Here is an 18,681-nt window from a genome sequence, read left to right on the forward strand (position 1 = left end):
CTCAGAGAATTACAGCTCATTCTACTCGATCAGTCGCCACTTCTTGGGCTTTTAAGAATGAAGCTTCGGTTGATCAAATTTGCAAAGCAGCAACTTGGTCTTCTTTGCATACATTTACAAAATTTTACCATTTTGATGTATTTGCTTCTTCTGAAGCAGTCTTTGGTAGAAAAATTCTTCAGGCAGCTGTATTAGTTTGATTCTTCTGGTTATGATTTAAGGTTTTTTCTTGAAATTTATAAGGACGACTTATTTTTTTTGTATGGAATTAATTTTTCAACGGAAATAGCTGTTTTTATTTTATCCCTCCCTCTCTAGTGACTCTTCTGTGGACTTCCACTTCTTGGGTATTTCTATCCCATATGTCACTAGCTTATGGACTCTTGCCAATTACATGAAAGAAAACCTAATTTTTGAAAGAACTTGCCTGATAAATTCATTTCTTTCATATTGGCAAGAGTCCATGAGACCCACCCTTTTCTTATGGTGGTTATGATTTTTTGTATTAAAGCACAATTATATTTCCAGTTCCTCTCTTTGTATGCTTTTTTACTCCTTATTTTATCACCTCACTACTTGGCTATTCGTTAAATTGAGTTGTGGGTGTGGTGGGAGGTGTATTTATATGCATTTTGAGGCTTGGGAAACTTTGCCCCTCCTGGTAGGATTGTATATTCCATACGTCACTAGCTAATGGACTCTTGCCAATATGAAAGAAATGAGATGATCAGGTAAGTTCTTACATAAATTATGTTTTTCTCCCTAAGGTGGTGTCGGATCGAAACATTATTCAGGAATTTATAGTTCATTCTTTTTGTCTTAATCCTTCTTCTCATGAGGAACGTCTTTTGCATAACTTGGATGTTGTGCATGCTCTAAAGCTTCCAAAGATTTTAGGCAATCTTCTGCCCTGTTTGTTGTTTTCTCTGGAAAGCGTAAAGGTCAGAAGACCTCTTCTTCTACTCTTTCCCTCTGGTTAAGAAGTTAGATTTGTTTGGTTTATGAGACTGCTGAGAGAATTACGGCTCTTTCCACTAGGACTGTCTTCTCCTCTTGGGCTTTCAAAAATGAAGCTTCTGTGGAGCAGATTTGCAAGGCTGCAACATGGTCCTCTTTGCATTATTTTTCCAAATTCTACAATTTTTTTTATTTTGCCTCGGCTGAGGCTTCTTTTGGGTCTTTAAGCGGTGGTGCCTTCTGTTTAGGTCCTCCTGCCTTTTTCTCCCTCCCTGTTCATTCTGTGTCCTCTAGGTTGGGTATTGGTTCCCACTAGTAATTGGAATGATGTTGTGGACTCTCCATGTCATAGGAAAGAAAACAAAATGTATGCTTACCTGATAAATTTCTTTCTTTCCGGACATAGAGATTCCACGACCCCGCCCTCTTTTAATTATAATTCGGTAGTTGTTTTTTTTGGGGGGGGTTTTTTGAGTAAATCTTACCCTTGTGTTTCTTCTTTTTCCATTTTCCTTCGGCTGAATGACTGGGGATTATGGGTAAGGGAAGTTACACTTAACAGCTTTGCTGGGGTGCTCTTTGCCTCCTCCTGCTGGCCTGGAGTTAAATATCCTACTAGTAATTGGAATGACGTTGTGGACTCTCCATGTCCGGAAAGAAAGAAATTTATCAGGTTAGCATACATTTAGTTTCCCCCCTCATAGTTGGCTTTACCTTACAGATTATCCTTTGTTTTTGTTATTTATAAATGTTACTTAAGCTATCCAAAGCACAAATTAATTTAACATAAAATGATTTACCAAACGTGAAGAAAAAAAAATTGTATTATCTAAGTTTAGCTTAATATTGTTTAACATTTTAATTGTGTGGTCAGTAAAATCAACCAAGTGGTTTTCCTATTAAATAGGTCCTAGGGAGAACACTGCTGCCCTTAGTGAAAGTCACACTTCTATTTACTTTTGGAGCAAAAGAAACAGATTTTGAGCATTAGAGGAGGATTAACTTATTCCCCTAATTGTCACTTTTGGTTCTTCTTTTTGTGAAGCCACCTAAAAGCGAATGATTCTAACTCTGCATAAGTGCATTTAGTTCTGCAAGACTTGTCTGGCACATGGCATGAGAAGTAGCAGTATAGACAGGAGATTGTCAGCTCATTGGATGATGTACACAATATTTGCACCAAGGATCCCTAAGATTTGTCTCTCTAGTAGAGAGTAAGATCACTGCCACTTCCTCAAGGAATTGACTCTGTGGATGATATATATCTGCGTCTGTACTGTGAGCAAGGTGCAGTGGCCTCTAATAAAATCTGTATTGCTTAACGCTGAGATTATTGTATATTGAACTAATTATTGTTTGTATTTAGATAATATTTTATAATTTCACTGTTTTTTTTTTTTTTATAACCGTGTTTTTCTATTGAGAGAGATACTATAGTGACCTCCTATTCAATCAAATGTTCTAACAAAAAGTAGCAGCTAATGGCATTCTTTTATATAAAGATGTCATTTGGCAGCACATATTCTAATACTGAGGATTGGAAGAGTGCACTACAGGTCTCATAAACCTAACCCTGCCCCATATTATTCCCTTATTGGTCTCAGCAGAGCTTGTCAGACAAGAAACTGCAAAACAATGCAACATTTGCTAACAAAATGACAGTGTCTACCTGTTTCTACTCCAGTAACTAGTCCTGATTGACTCCTTCAAATAAGGCAATTGTTGGTGGAGCTTGGCAATTTAAAACAATTGCAGCAAACAAGGTGTCAATCCATTAAACTTTTCTACACAATCATCTAGTATTTTAATTTATTGGAAGACCGAAAAATCATCTAAATACAAGGGATTCTACCGTACGTTTAAAACCATTAATGGTTTATATTTTCTCAGCAATAGATTAATATATTGTTACCAGAATTTCTTTTCTTTCATGTAATTAGCAAGAGTCCATGAGCTAGTGACGTATGGGATATACATTCCTACCAGGAGGGGCAAAGTTTCCCAAACCTCAAAATGCCTATAAATACACCCCTCACCACACCCACAATTCAGTTTTACAAACTTTGCCTCCTATGGAGGTGGTGAAGTAAGTTTGTGCTAGATTCTACGTTGATATGCGCTCCGCAGCAAGTTGGAGCCCGGTTTTCCTCTCAGCGTGCAGTGAATGTCAGAGGGATGTGAGGAGAGTATTGCCTATTTGAATGCAGTGATCTCCTTCTACGGGGTCTATTTCATAGGTTCTCTGTTATCGGTCATAGAGATTGATCTCTTAACTCCCTTTTCAGATCGACGATATACTCTTATTTATATACCATTACCTCTGCTGATTTTCGTTTCAGTACTGGTTTGGCTTTCTACAAACGTGTAGATGAGTGTCCTGGGGTAAGTAAATCTTATTTTCTGTGACACTCTAAGCTATGGTTGGGCACTTTATTTATAAAGTTCTAAATATATGTATTCAAACATTTATTTGCCTTGACTCAGAATGTTCAACATTCCTGATTTTCAGACAGTCAGTTTCATATTTGGGATAATGCGTTTGAATCAATCATTTTTTCTTACCTTAAAAATTTGACTTTTTTTCCCTGTGGGCTGTTAGGCTCGCGGGGGCTGAAAATGCTTCATTTTATTGCGTCATTCTTGGCGCGGACTTTTTTGGCGCAAAAAAAAAAAATCTTTTCTGTTTCCGGCGTCATACGTGTCGCCGGAAGTTGCGTCATTTTTTGACGTCCTTTTGCGCCAAAAATGTCGGCGTTCCGGATGTGGCGTCATTTTTGTCTCCACATTATTTCAGTCTGATTTTTTCTTTGCTTCTGGTTACTAGAAGCTTGTTTATTGGCATTTTTTCCCATTCCTGAAACTGTCATTTAAGGAATTTGATCAATTTTGCTTTATATGTTGTTTTTTCTCTTACATATTGCAAGATGTCTCACGTTGCATCTGAGTCAGAAGATACTTCAGGAAAATTGCTGTCTAGTGCTGGAACTACCAAAGCTAAGTGTATCTGCTGTAAACTTTTGGTAGCTATTCCTCCGGCTGTTGTTTGTATTAATTGTCATGACAAACTTGTTAAAGCAGATATTTCCTTTAGTAATGTACCATTGCCTGTTGCAGTTCCCTCAACATCTAAGGTGCAGAATGTTCCTGATAACATAAGAGATTTTGTTTCTGAATCCATCAAGAAGGCTATGTCTGTTATTTCTCCTTCTAGTAAACATAAAAAATCTTTTAAAACTTCTCTCTCTACAGATGAATTTTTAAATGAACATCATCATTCTGATTCTGATGACTCTTCTGGTTCAGAGGATTCTGTCTCAGAGATTGATGCTGATAAATCTTCATATTTATTTAAAATGGAATTTATTCGTTCTTTACTTAAAGAAGTACTAATTGCTTTAGAAATAGAGGATTCTGGTCCTCTTGATACTAATTCTAAACGTTTAGATAAGGTGTTTAAATCTCCTGTGGTTATTCCAGAAGTTTTTCCTGTTCCTAATGCTATTTCTGAAGTAATTTCCAGAGAATGGGATAAATTGGGTAATTCATTTACTCCTTCTAAACGTTTTAAGCAATTATATCCTGTGCCGTCTGACAGATTAGAATTTTGGGACAAAATCCCTAAAGTTGATGGGGCTATTTCTACCCTTGCTAAACGTACTACTATTCCTACGTCAGATGGTACTTCGTTTAAAGATCCTTTAGATAGGAAAATTGAATCCTTTCTAAGAAAAGCTTATCTGTGTTCAGGTAATCTTCTTAGACCTGCTATATCTTTGGCTGATGTTGCTGCAGCTTCAACTTTTTGGTTGGAGACTTTAGCGCAACAAGTAACAGATCATGATTCTCATAATATTATTATTCTTCTTCAGCATGCTAATAATTTTATCTGTGATGCCATTTTTGATATTATCAGGTTTATGTCTCTAGCTATTTTAGCTAGAAGAGCTTTATGGCTTAAAACTTGGAATGCTGATATGGCTTCTAAATCAACTCTACTTTCCATTTCTTTCCAGGGTAACAAATTATTTGGTTCTCAGTTGGATTCCATTATCTCAACTGTTACTGGTGGGAAAGGAACTTTTTTACCACAGGATAAAAAATCTAAGGGTAAAAACAGGGCTAATAATCGTTTTCGTTCCTTTCATTTCAACAAAGAACAAAAGCCTGATCTTTCATCCTCAGGAGCAGTTTCAGTTTGGAAACCATCTCCAGTCTGGAATAAATCCAAGCCTTCTAGAAAGGCAAAGCCTGCTTCTAAGTCCACATGAAGGTGCGGCCCTCATTCCAGCTCAGCTGGTAGGGGGCAGGTTACGTTTTTTCAAAGAAATTTGGATCAATTCTGTTCACAATCTTTGGATTCAGAACATTGTTTCAGAAGGGTACAGAATTGGTTTCAAGATGAGACCTCCTGCAAAGAGATTTTTTCTTTCCCGTGTCCCAGTAAATCCAGTGAAAGCTCAAGCATTTCTGAATTGTGTTTCAGATCTAGAGTTGGCTGGAGTAATTATGCCAGTTCCAGTTCTGGAACAGGGGATGGGGTTTTATTCAAATCTCTTCATTGTACCAAAGAAGGAGAATTCCTTCAGACCAGTTCTGGATCTAAAAATATTGAATCGTTATGTAAGGATACCAACGTTCAAAATGGTAACTGTAAGGACTATCTTGCCTTTTGTTCAGCAAGGGCATTATATGTCCACAATAGATTTACAGGATGCTTATCTGCATATTCCGATTCATCCAGATCATTATCAGTTCCTGAGATTCTCTTTTCTGGACAAGCATTACCAGTTTGTGGCTCTGCCGTTTGGCCTAGCTACAGCTCCAAGAATTTTTACAAAAGTTCTCGGTGCCCTTCTGTCTGTAATCAGAGAACAGGGTATTGTGGTATTTCCTTATTTGGACGATATCTTGGTACTTGCTCAGTCTTTACATTTAGCAGAATCTCATACGAATCGACTTGTGTTGTTTCTTCAAGATCATGGTTGGAGGATCAATTTACCAAAAAGTTCATTGATTCCTCAGACAAGGGTAACTTTTCTGGGTTTCCAGATAGATTCAGTGTCCATGACTCTGTCTTTAACAGACAAGAGACGTCTAAAATTGATTTCAGCTTGTCGAAACCTTCAGTCACAATCATTCCCTTCGATAGCCTTATGCATGGAAATTCTAGGTCTTATGACTGCTGCATCGGACGCGATCCCCTTTGCTCGTTTTCACATGCGACCTCTTCAGCTCTGTATGCTGAATCAGTGGTGCAGGGATTACACAAAGATATCTCAATTAATATCTTTAAAACCGATTGTACGACACTCTCTAACGTGGTGGACAGATCACCATCGTTTAATTCAGGGGGCTTCTTTTGTGCTTCCGACCTGGACTGTAATTTCAACAGATGCAAGTCTCACAGGTTGGGGAGCTGTGTGGGGATCTCTGACGGCACAAGGAGTTTGGGAATCTCAGGAGGTGAGATTACCGATCAATATTTTGGAACTCCGTGCAATTTTCAGAGCTCTTCAGTCTTGGCGTCTTCTGAAGAGAGAATCGTTCATTTGTTTTCAGACAGACAATGTCACAACTGTGGCATACATCAATCATCAAGGAGGGACTCACAGTCCTCTGGCTATGAAAGAAGTATCTCGAATTCTGGTTTGGGCGGAATCCAGCTCCTGTCTAATCTCTGCGGTTCATATCCCAGGTATAGACAATTGGGAAGCGGATTATCTCAGTCGCCAAACGTTACATCCGGGCGAATGGTCTCTTCACCCAGAGGTATTTCTTCAGATTGTTCAAATGTGGGGACTTCCAGAAATAGATCTGATGGCCTCTCATCTAAACAAGAAACTTCCCAGGTATCTGTCCAGATCCAGGGATCCTAAAGCGGAAGCAGTGGATGCATTGTCACTTCCTTGGAAGTATCATCCTGCCTATATCTTTCCGCCTCTAGTTCTTCTTCCAAGAGTAATCTCCAAGATTCTGAAGGAATGCTCGTTTGTTCTGCTGGTAGCTCCGGCATGGCCTCACAGGTTTTGGTATGCGGATCTTGTCCGGATGGCCTCTTGCCTTCCGTGGACTCTTCCGCTACGACCAGACCTTCTGTCGCAAGGTCCTTTTTTCCATCAGGATCTCAAATCCTTAAATTTAAAGGTATGGAGATTGAACGCTTGATTCTTAGTCAAAGAGGTTTCTCTGACTCTGTGATTAATACTATGTTACAGGCTCGTAAATCTGTATCCAGAGAGATATATTATAGAGTCTGGAAGACTTATATTTCTTGGTATCTTTCTCATCATTTTTCTTGGCATTCTTTTAGAATTCCAAGAATTTTACAGTTTCTTCAGGATGGTTTAGATAAAGGTTTGTCCGCAAGTTCCTTGAAAGGACAAATCTCTGCTCTTTCTGTTCTTTTTCACAGAAAGATTGCTAATCTTCCTGATATTCATTGTTTTGTACAAGCTTTGGTTCGTATAAAACCTGTCATTAAGTCAATTTCTCCTCCTTGGAGTTTGAATTTGGTTCTAGGGGCTCTTCAAGCTCCTCCGTTTGAACCTATGCATTCATTGGACATTAAATTACTTTCTTGGAAAGTTTTGTTCCTTTTGGCAATCTCTTCTGCCAGAAGAGTTTCTGAATTATCTGCTCTTTCTTGTGAGTCTCCTTTTCTGATTTTTCATCAGGATAAGGCAGTGTTGCGAACTTCTTTTGAATTTTTACCTAAAGTTGTGAATTTCAACAACATTAGTAGAGAAATTGTGGTTCCTTCATTATGTCCTAATCCTAAGAATTCTAAGGAGAAATCGTTACATTCTTTGGATGTTGTTAGAGCTTTGAAATATTATGTTGAAGCTACTAAGTCTTTCCGAAAGACTTCTAGTTTATTTGTTATCTTTTCCGGTTCTAGAAAAGGCCAGAAAGCTTCTGCCATTTCTTTGGCATCTTGGTTGAAATCTTTAATTCATCTTGCCTATGTTGAGTCGGGTAAAACTCCGCCTCAAAGGATTACAGCTCATTCTACTAGGTCAGTTTCTACTTCCTGGGCGTTTAGGAATGAAGCTTCGATTGATCAGATTTGCAAAGCAGCAACTTGGTCCTCTTTGCATACTTTTACTAAATTCTACCATTTTGATGTATTTTCTTCTTCTGAAGCAGTTTTTGGTAGAAAAGTACTTCAGGCAGCGGTTTCAGTTTGAATCTTCTGCTTATGTTTTTCATTAAACTTTATTTTGGGTGTGGATTATTTTCAGCAGGAATTGGCTGTCTTTATTTTATCCCTCCCCCTCTAGTGACTCTTGCGTGGAAAGATCCACATCTTAGGTAATCATTATCCCATACGTCACTAGCTCATGGACTCTTGCTAATTACATGAAAGAAAACATAATTTATGTAAGAACTTACCTGATAAATTCATTTCTTTCATATTAGCAAGAGTCCATGAGGCCCACCCTTTTTTGTGGTGGTTATGATTTTTGTATAAAGCACAATTATTCCAATTCCTTATTTTATATGCTTTCGCACTTTTTTATCACCCCACTTCTTGGCTATTCGTTAAACTGAATTGTGGGTGTGGTGAGGGGTGTATTTATATGCATTTTGAGGTTTGGGAAACTTTGCCCCTCCTGGTAGGAATGTATATCCCATACGTCACTAGCTCATGGACTCTTGCTAATATGAAAGAAATGAATTTATCAGGTAAGTTCTTACATAAATTATGTTTTTACTATTTTTTTTTTCTTTTCAGTGCTCAAATGTGAACGTCAGTATCTGATACATAATCTACATTGCCTGCAACAGTTAAAACAATTTGTAGAGCACAGTTCTGTTTAGTTAGGGTGGTGGTAACATGTTGAAAGAGTTTCTGGCATAGGTACAGTTTCTAAAGTTCTTAAAATGTATATTTCCCCTCAGGGTGTTTGGAATGAGAGAGGCTCCTGTATTTATCCCAGCACCAGTGGAGAGATATAGACAAATCCTGTTACCTGCCCTCCAGCTTTGCCAAGTGATCCTTACGTCTAGCACTGCTCAGCACTTACAGGCAGGAGGACAAGTAAGGCAACACATTACTATTTTTATTACAGGTCTCTCATTTGCCAACAAAACTGGAATTCTGTGTTCTGTAAATAAAATAACAATGATCCAGTGTGTCGCTGCAAATTCTTTCTTTTTTATTTTCTGGATGGGTGTTATCCGCTTTCATGTGTAGCGTATGTTGCCATCCAAATTTTAAGGACTCTAATATAACAATGAGATACCTAAATATATATTCACAGACTTTTTATGCAAAAAACTCAACTCTCTTAGATAACTTCAAATCCTTGATCCCCCCCCCCCCCCATTGCTGCTCCCTTTATTTTAATTGACTGCTGCCTGTTGCAATTTCCATTGCTTTTCAAATGTATAACCATGTATATCTGTTGGACATCAAAAGTAAATTTTGTTGTATTTTGGGTTAAAGGACCATAATACCCAAATGTTGAAACACTTGAAAGTGATGCAGTATAGCTGTAAAAAACTGACTAGAAAATATCACATGAACATCTCTATGTAAAAAAGAAAGATATTTCTCTTTTTGAGTGTGTTCAGTCCACGGGTCATCCATTACTTATGGGATATATTCTCCTTCCCAACAGGAAGTTGCAAGAGGATCACCCAAGCAGAGCTGCTATATAACTCCTCCCCTCACATGTCATATCCAGTCATTCTCTTGCAAGTCTCAACAAAGAAGGTGGTCGTGAGAGGAGTTGGAGTTTTTTTACTTAATTATTCTTCAATCAAAAGTTTGTTATTTTAAATTGCACCGGAGTGTGCTGTTTTTTCTCTCAGGCAGTATGTAGAAGAAGAATCTGCCTGCGTTTTCTATGATCTTAGCAGACGTAACTAAGATCCACTGGCTGTTCTCGCACATTCTGAGGAGTGGGTTAACTTCAGAAAAGGGAATAGCATGCGGGGTCCCCTGCAAATGAGGTATGTGCAGTAAAATATTTTCTAGGAATGGAATTGACTAAGAAAACACTGCCGATACCCATATGATGTAAGTACAGCCTAAAATGCAGTAGTAGCGACTGGTATCAGGCTGGTAAATGTATGCACAGTAGAGTTATTTTCTAGGGAATAGAATTTGACTGAAAAAATACTGTTAATACTGAAATAATGTATGAGCCTTAACTGCAGTAGAAGCGACTGGTAGCAGGCTTAGTGATAACTTTACACAACATCTGAAATATTGTTTTTTAAAACGTTTACTGGCATGTTAATCGTTTTGTGAGGTACTTTGGTGATAAATCTCTTGGGGCATGATTTTTTCCACATGGCTAACGTATTTTTCTGCATAGAAACCGTTATAGCTGGTCTCCCACTGTTGTAATATGAGTGGGAGGGGCTTTTTGTTAGCGCCTTGTTGCGCAGTTAAAATTCAATCATAGTCTTCCTGTTTCTTCCTCCTTGATCCAGGACGTCTCCAGAGAGCTCAGGGGTCTTCAAAATTTATATTTGAGGGAGGTAATCAGTCACAGCAGACCTGTGACAGTGTGTTTGACTGTGATAAAAACGTTAACTGTTAAATTGATTATCCGTTTTTTGGGTATTAAGGGGTTAATCATCCTTTTGCTAGTGGGTGCAATCCTCTGCTAATTTCATACATTTAATGTAAAGATTTGGTTGCTATAACTGAATTAGTTCATTGTTATTTCAACTGTAATTGTTTTTTTGGTGTTTTTAAAAGCGCAGCAGCGTTTTTACTTTGCTTGAAAATTTTCTGAAAGTAATTTCCAAGCTTGCTAGCCTCATTGCTAGTCTGTTTAAACATGTCTGATACAGATGAATCTGCTTGTTCATTATGTTTAAAAGCCAATGTGGAGCCCAATAGAAATATGTGTACCAATTGTATTGATATTACTTTAAATAAAGGTCAGTCTTTACCGGTAAAGAAATTATCACCAGACATCGAGGGGGAAGTTATGCCGCCTAACTCTCCTCACGTGTCAGTACCTGCGCCTCCCGCTCAGGAGGTGCATGATGTTGTGGCGCCAAGTACATCAAGGCCCTTACAAATCACTTTACAAGATATGGCTAATGTTATGAAAGAAGTATTATCTAATTTGCCTGAGTTAAGAGGCAAGCGCGATAGCTCTGGGTTACGGACAGAGCGCGCTGATGACACGAGAGCCATGTCTGATACTGCGTCACAATTTGCAGAACATGAGGACAGAGAGCTTCATTCTGTGGGTGACGGATCTGATCCAGGGAGACCAGATTCAGAAATTTCACATTTTAAATTTAAGCTTGAGAACCTCCGTGTATTGCTAGGGGAGGTGTTAGCGGCTCTGAATGATTGTGACATGGTCGCAATCCCAGAGAAGTTATGTAGGCTGGATAAATACTATGCGGTGCCGGTGTGTACTGACGTTTTTCCTATACCTAAAAGGCTTACAGAGATTATTAGCAAGGAGTGGGATAGACCCGGTGTGCCCTTTTCCCCTAGAAAAATGTTCCCAATAGACGCTACCACACGAGACTTATGGCAGACGGTCCCTAAGGTGGAGGGAGCAGTTTCTACTTTAGCTAAGCGCACCACTATCCCGGTGGAGGATAGTTGTGCTTTCTCAGATCCAATGGATAAAAAATTAGAAGGTTACCTTAAGAAAATGTTTGTTCAACAAGGTTTTATTTTACAGCCCCTTGCATGCATTGCGCCCGTCACTGCTGCGGCGGCTTTCTGGTTTGAGTCTCTAGAAGAGGCTATTCGCACAGCACCATTGGATGAGATCATGAACAAGCTTAAAACACTTAAGCTAGCTAATGCATTTGTTTCGGACGCCGTTGTGCACTTAACCAAACTAACGGCTAAGAACTCCGGTTTTGCCATCCAGGCGCGCAGAGCGCTATGGCTTAAATCCTGGTCAGCAGATGTGACTTCTAAATCTAAATTGCTTAATATTCCTTTCAAAGGGCAAACCTTATTCGGGCCCGGCTTGAAAGAAATTATTGCTGACATTACTGGAGGTAAGGGTCACTCCCTTCCTCAGGATAGGGCCAAATCAAAGGCCAAACAGTCTAATTTTCGTGCCTTTCGTAATTTCAAGGCAGGAGCAGCATCAACTTCCTCCGCTCCAAAACAGGAAGGAACTGCTGCTCGTTACAGACAGGGTTGGAAAAGCAACCAGTCCTGGAACAAGGGCAAGCAGGCCAGAAAGCCTACTTCTGCCCCTAAGACAGCATGAAGGAAGGGCCCCCTATCCGGAAACGGATCTAGTGGGGGGCAGACTCTCTCTCTTCGCCCAGGCTTGGGCAAGAGATGTCCAGGATCCCTGGATGTTGGAGATCATATCTCAGGGATACCTTCTGGACTTCAAAGCTTCTCCTCCACAAGGGAGATTTCATCTGTCAAGGTTATCAACAAACCTAATAAAGAAAGAGGCATTTCTGAAATGTGTACAAGACCTCTTAGTAATGGGAGTGATCCACCCAGTTCTGCGAACGGAACAAGGGCAAGGGTTTTACTCAAATCTGTTTGTGGTTCCCAAAAAAGAGGGAACCTTCAGACCAATCTTGGACCTAAAGATCTTAAACAAGTTCCTAAGGGTTCCATCGTTCAAAATGGAAACTATTCGAACCATCCTACCCATGATCCAAAAGGGTCAGTATATGACCACAGTGGACTTAAAGGATGCCTACCTTCACATACCGATTCACAAAGACCATTATCGGTACCTAAGGTTTGCCTTTCTAGACAGGCATTACCAGTTTGTAGCTCTTCCCTTCGGGTTAGCTACGGCCCCGAGAATTTTTATAAAGGTTCTGGGCTCACTTCTGGCGGTACTAAGACCACGAGGCATAGCGGTGGCTCCGTACCTAGACGACATTCTGATACAAGCGTCGAGTTTTCAAAATGCAAAGTCTCATACAGAGATAGTTCTTGCATTTCTGAGGTCGCATGGGTGGAAAGTGAACGTGGAAAAGAGTTCTCTGTTACCACTCACAAGGGTTCCTTTTCTAGGGACTCTGATAGATTCTGTAGAGATGAAGATTTACCTGACTGAGTCCAGGTTATCAAAGATTCTAAATGCTTGCCGTGTCCTTCATTCCATTCCAAGGCCATCAGTAGCTCAGTGCATGGAAGTAATCGGCTTAATGGTCGCGGCAATGGACATAGTGCCATTTGCGCGCCTGCATCTCAGACCGCTGCAATTATGCATGCTAAGTCAGTGGAATGGGGATTATTCAGATCTGTCCCCTCTACTGAATCTGGACAAGGAGGCCAGAGATTCTCTTCTCTGGTGGTTGTCGCGGGTTCATCTGTCCAAAGGAATGACTTTTCGCAGGCCAGATTGGATGATTGTAACAACAGATGCCAGCCTACTAGGCTGGGGCGCAGTCTGGAACTCCCTGAAGGCTCAGGGATCGTGGACTCAGGAGGAGAAACTCCTCCCAATAAATATTCTGGAATTAAGAGCAATATTCAATGCTCTTCTAGCTTGGCCTCAGTTAGCAACACTGAGGTTCATCAGATTTCAGTCGGACAACATCACGACTGTGGCTTACATCAACCATCAAGGGGGAACCAGGAGTTCCCTAGCGATGTTAGAAGTCTCCAAGATAATTCGCTGGGCAGAGTCTCACTCTTGCCACCTGTCAGCGATCCACATCCCAGGCGTGGAGAACTGGGAGGCGGACTTTCTAAGTCGCCAGACTTTTCATCCGGGGGAGTGGGAACTTCATCCGGAGGTCTTTGCTCAACTGATTCATCGTTGGGGCAAACCAGAACTGGATCTCATGGCGTCTCGCCAGAACGCCAAGCTTCCTTGTTACGGATCCAGATCCAGGGACCCGGGAGCGGTGCTGATAGATGCTCTAGCAGCCCCTTGGGGTTTCAAGATGGCTTATGTGTTTCCTCCGTTTCCGTTGCTGCCTCGATTGATTGCCAGGATCAAACAGGCGAGAGCATCGGTGATTTTGATAGCGCCTGCGTGGCCACGCAGGACCTGGTATGCAGACCTAGTGGACATGTCGTCCTGTCCACGATGGTCTCTACCTCTGAGGCAGGACCTTCTAATTCAGGGTCCTTTCAACCATCCAAGCCTAATTTCTCTGAGGCTGACTGCATGGAGATTGAACGCCTGATTCTATCAAAGCGTGGTTTCTCGGAGTCGGTTATTGATACATTAATACAGGCTCGGAAACCAGTTACCAGAAAAATTTACCATAAGATATGGCGTAAATATTTATATTGGTGTGAATCCAAGAGTTACTCATGGAGTAAGGTCAGGATTCCTAGGATATTGTCTTTTCTACAAGAGGGTTTAGAAAAGGGTTTATCTGCTAGTTCGTTAAAGGGACAGATTTCTGCTCTGTCTATTCTTTTACACAAACGCCTGGCAGAAGTTCCAGACGTTCAGGCTTTTTATCAGGCTTTAGCTAGGATTAAGCCTGTGTTTAAGACTGTTGCTCCGCCGTGGAGCTTAAACTTAGTTCTTAAAGTTCTTCAAGGTGTTCCGTTTGAACCCCTTCATTCCATTGATATTAAGCTGTTATCTTGGAAAGTTCTGTTTTTGATGGCTATTTCCTCGGCTCGAAGAGTCTCTGAGTTATCTGCCTTACATTGTGATTCTTCTTATCTGATTTTTCATTCAGACAAGGTAGTTCTGCGTACTAAACCTGGGTTTTTACCTAAGGTAGTTTCTAACAGGAATATCAATCAAGAGATTGTTGTTCCATCATTATGTCCTAATCCTTCTTCAAAGAAGGAACGTCTTTTGCATAATCTGGATGTAGTCCGTGCCCTGAAGTTCTACTTACAGGCAACTAAAGATTTTCGGCAAACTTCTTCTCTGTTTGTCGTTTATTCTGGACAGAGGAGAGGTCAAAAGGCTTCGGCCACCTCTCTCTCTTTTTGGCTTCGTAGGATAATTTGTTTAGCCTATGAGACTGCTGGACAGCAGCCCCCTGAAAGAATTACAGCTCATTCCACTAGAGCTGTGGCTTCCACCTGGGCCTTTAAGAATGAGGCCTCTGTTGAACAGATTTGCAAGGCTGCAACTTGGTCTTCACTTCATACCTTTTCAAAATTTTACAAATTTGACACTTTTGCTTCTTCGGAGGCTGTTTTTGGGAGAAAGGTTCTACAGGCAGTGGTTCCTTCTGTTTAATGTTCCTCCCATCATCCGTGTACTTTAGCTTTGGTATTGGTATCCCATAAGTAATGGATGACCCGTGGACTGAACACACTTAACAAGAGAAAACATAATTTATGCTTACCTGATAAATTTATTTCTCTTGTAGTGTGTTCAGTCCACGGCCCGCCCTGTCTTTTTGAGGCAGTTCTAAATTTAAATTAAAACTCCAGTCACCACTGCACCCTATAGTTTCTCCTTTCTCGTCTTGTTTCGGTCGAATGACTGGATATGACATGTGAGGGGAGGAGCTATATAGCAGCTCTGCTTGGGTGATCCTCTTGCAACTTCCTGTTGGGAAGGAGAATATATCCCATAAGTAATGGATGACCCGTGGACTGAACACACTACAAGAGAAATAAATTTATCAGGTAAGCATAAATTATGTTTTCTTTCATGTAATTGGAAAGAGTCCATGAGCTAGTGACGTATGGGATATACATTCCTACCAGGAGGGGCAAAGCTTCCCAAACCTCAAAATGCCTATAAATACACCCCTCACCACACCCACAATTCAGTTTTACAAACTTTGCCTCTCATGGAGGTGGTGAAGTAAGTTTGTGCTAGATTTCTACGTTGATATGCGCTTCGCAGCAGGCTGAAGCCCGGTTTTCCTCTCAGAGTGCAGTGAATGTTAGAGGGATGTGAAGAGAATATTGCCTATTTGAATACCATGGTCTTCCTCTAGGGGATCTATTTCATAGGTTCTCTGTTATCGGTCGTAGAGATTTCTTCTCCTACCTCCCTTTTCAGATCGACGATATACTCTTATATACCATTACCTCTACTGATTCTCGTTTCAGTACTGGTTTGGCTATCTACTATATGTAGATGAGTGTCTTAGGGTAAGTAAGTCTTATTTCTATTTATGACACTCTAAGTTATGGTTGGGCACTTTTTATGTAAAGTTCTAAATATATGTGTTAAACTTATATTTGCCATGATTCAGGATAATCAGTATTCCTTCTTTCAGACTGTCAGTTTCATTTTTTTGGGAAAATGCATATGAATTATATTTTTTCTTACCTTAAAAATTTCAATTTTCAATTGACTTTTTTCTAAATTGCGGGCTGTTAGGCTCGCGGGTGCAGAAAATGGCACAAGACTTTTTTGGCGCCAAAAATTTGTCATTTTCACGTGATTGCGTCATTTTTGACGTATGTGTGTTGCGGACGTTTTTGGCGCCAAAAAATGTGGGCGTTATACTTGGCGCCAAAAAATGTGGGCGTCATACTTTTTTCACATTATTTCAGTCTCACTTTTTAGTTGCTTCTGGTTTCTAGAGGCTTGTTTTGTTTTCCATTTTTTCCCATTCCTGAAACTGCCATTTAAGGAATTTGATAATTTTGCTTTATATGTTGTTTTTTCTATTACATATTGCAAGATGTCACTACCTGACCCTGGATAAGAATCTACTTCTGGAAAGACGCTGCCTGATGTCGGTTCTACCAAAGCTAAGTGCATTTGTTGTAAACTTTTGGTAACTGTTCCTCCGGCTGTAGTTTGTGTTAGTTGTCATGATAAACTATCAAACGCAGATAATATTTCCATTAGTAATAATCCATTACCTGTTGTTGTTCCTTCAACATCTAATGTTCAGGATGCTCCTGTTAATGTAAAAGAATTTGTTTCTAATTCTATTCGGAAGGCTCTGTCTGTTATTCCTCCTTCTAGTAAACGTAAGAGGTCTTTTAAAACTTCTCATATTTCAGATGAATTTTTAAATGACCGCCATCATTCTGACTTATCTATTTCTGATGAGGATCTATCTGATTCAGAAGATTCTGCCTCAGATATTGACACTGATAAATCTTCATAGTTGTTTAAGATGGAGTTTATTCGTTCTTTACTTAAAGAAGTGTTGATTGCATTAGATATGGAGGAGTCTAGTCCTCTTGATATTAAAACTAATAAGCGTTTAAATTCAGTTTTTAAACCTCATGTAGTTATTCCAGAAGTTTTTCCAGTTCCTGATGCTATTTCAGAAGTAATTTCTAGGGAATGGAATAGTCTGGGTACTTCATTTACTACTCCTCCAAGGTTTAAGAAATTGTACCCTTTGCCATCTGATAGATTTGAGTTTTGGGAAAAAATCCCCAAAGTTGATGGGGCTATCTCTACTCTTCCTAAATGTACTGCTATTCCTACGGCAGATAGTACTTCTTTTAAGGATCCTTTAGATAGGAAGCTTGAATCCTTTCTAAGGAAGGCTTATTTATGTTCAGGTAATCTTCTTAGACCTGCTATTTCTTTGGCTGATGTTGCTGCAGCTTCCACTTTCTGGTTGGAGGCTTTAGCGCAACAAGTGTCAGGCCATAATGCTTATAGCATTGTTGAACTTCTTCAACATGCTAATAACTTTGTGATGCCATTTTCGATATCATTAGAATTGATGTCAGGTATATGTCTTAAGCCATAAAGCTCTTCTAGCTAAAATAGCTAAAGTCTTGGAATGCAGATATGACTTCTAAGTCAACGTTGCTTTCTCTTTCTTTCCAAGGTAATAAATTATTTGGTTCTCAGTTAGATTCAATAATTTCAACTGTTACTGGGGGGAAGGGAGCCCTTTTGCCTCAGGACAAAAAATCTAAAGGTAAATATAGGGCTGCTAATCGTTTTCGTTCCTTTCGTCAGAATAAGGAACAGAAGCCTGACCCTTCCCCTAAAGGAACAGTTTCCGTTTGGAAACCTTCTCCAGTCTGGAATAAATCCAAGCCTTTTAGAAAGTCAAAACCAGCTCCCAAATCCGCATGAAGGTGTGGCCCTCATTCCAGCACAGCTGGTAGGGGGCAGGTTACGATTTTTCAAAGATGTTTGGATCAATTTGATTCAAAGTCTTTGGATTCAGAACATTGTTTCACAAGGGTTCAGAATAGGTTTCAAGGTAAGACCGCCTGTGAGAAGCTTTTTTCTCTCACTCATTCCAGTAAACCCAGTAAAGGCTCAGGCGTTTCTGAAATGTGTTTCAGACCTAGAGTCGGCTGGGGTAATTGTTCCAGTTCTGGAACGGGGTCTGGGGTTTTACGCAAATCTGTTCATTGTACCAAAGGAGGAGAATTCCTTCAGACCAGTTCTGGAACTTAAAATATTGAATCGTTATGTAAGGATACCAATATTCAAAATGGTGACTATAAGGACTATTCTGCCTTTTGTTCAGCAAGGGCATTATATGTCTACAATAGACTTACAGGATGCATATCTTCATATTCCTATCCATCCAGATCACTATCAGTTTCTGAGATTCTCTTTTCTAGACAAGCATAACCAGTTTGTTGCTCTTCCGTTTCGCCTAGCAACACAAGGATCTTTTCAAAGGTTCTCGGTGCCCTTCTCTCTGTAATCAGAGAACAGGGTATTGTGGTATTTCCTTATTTGGACGATATCTTGGTACTTGCTCAGTCTTTACATTCTGCAGAATCTCATACGAATCAACTTGTGTTGCTTCTTCAAAGTCATGGTTGGAGGATCAATTTACCAAAGAGTTCCTTGATTCCTCAAACAAGGGTAACCTTTTTGGGTTTCCAAATAGATTCAGTGTCCATGACTTTGTCTCTAACAGAAA

The 18,681-nt window shown here is 39.9% G+C and overlaps 1 protein-coding gene across 1 annotated transcript in view; it reads left to right on the forward strand.

Annotated features, from left to right (window-relative positions):
- Window positions 1–18,681, forward strand: part of NUP205 (nucleoporin 205) — a 373,309-nt gene that overhangs the window by 269,246 nt on the left and 85,382 nt on the right. Inside the window, exon 29 of the mRNA XM_053719689.1 lies at window positions 8,860–8,998. Coding sequence (XP_053575664.1) covers window positions 8,860–8,998 — 139 coding nt within the window. The remainder of the gene's footprint in view (window positions 1–8,859; window positions 8,999–18,681) is intronic.

This window comes from Bombina bombina, chromosome 6 (assembly GCF_027579735.1).
Source record: "Bombina bombina isolate aBomBom1 chromosome 6, aBomBom1.pri, whole genome shotgun sequence".
NCBI lineage: Eukaryota > Metazoa > Chordata > Amphibia > Anura > Bombinatoridae > Bombina > Bombina bombina.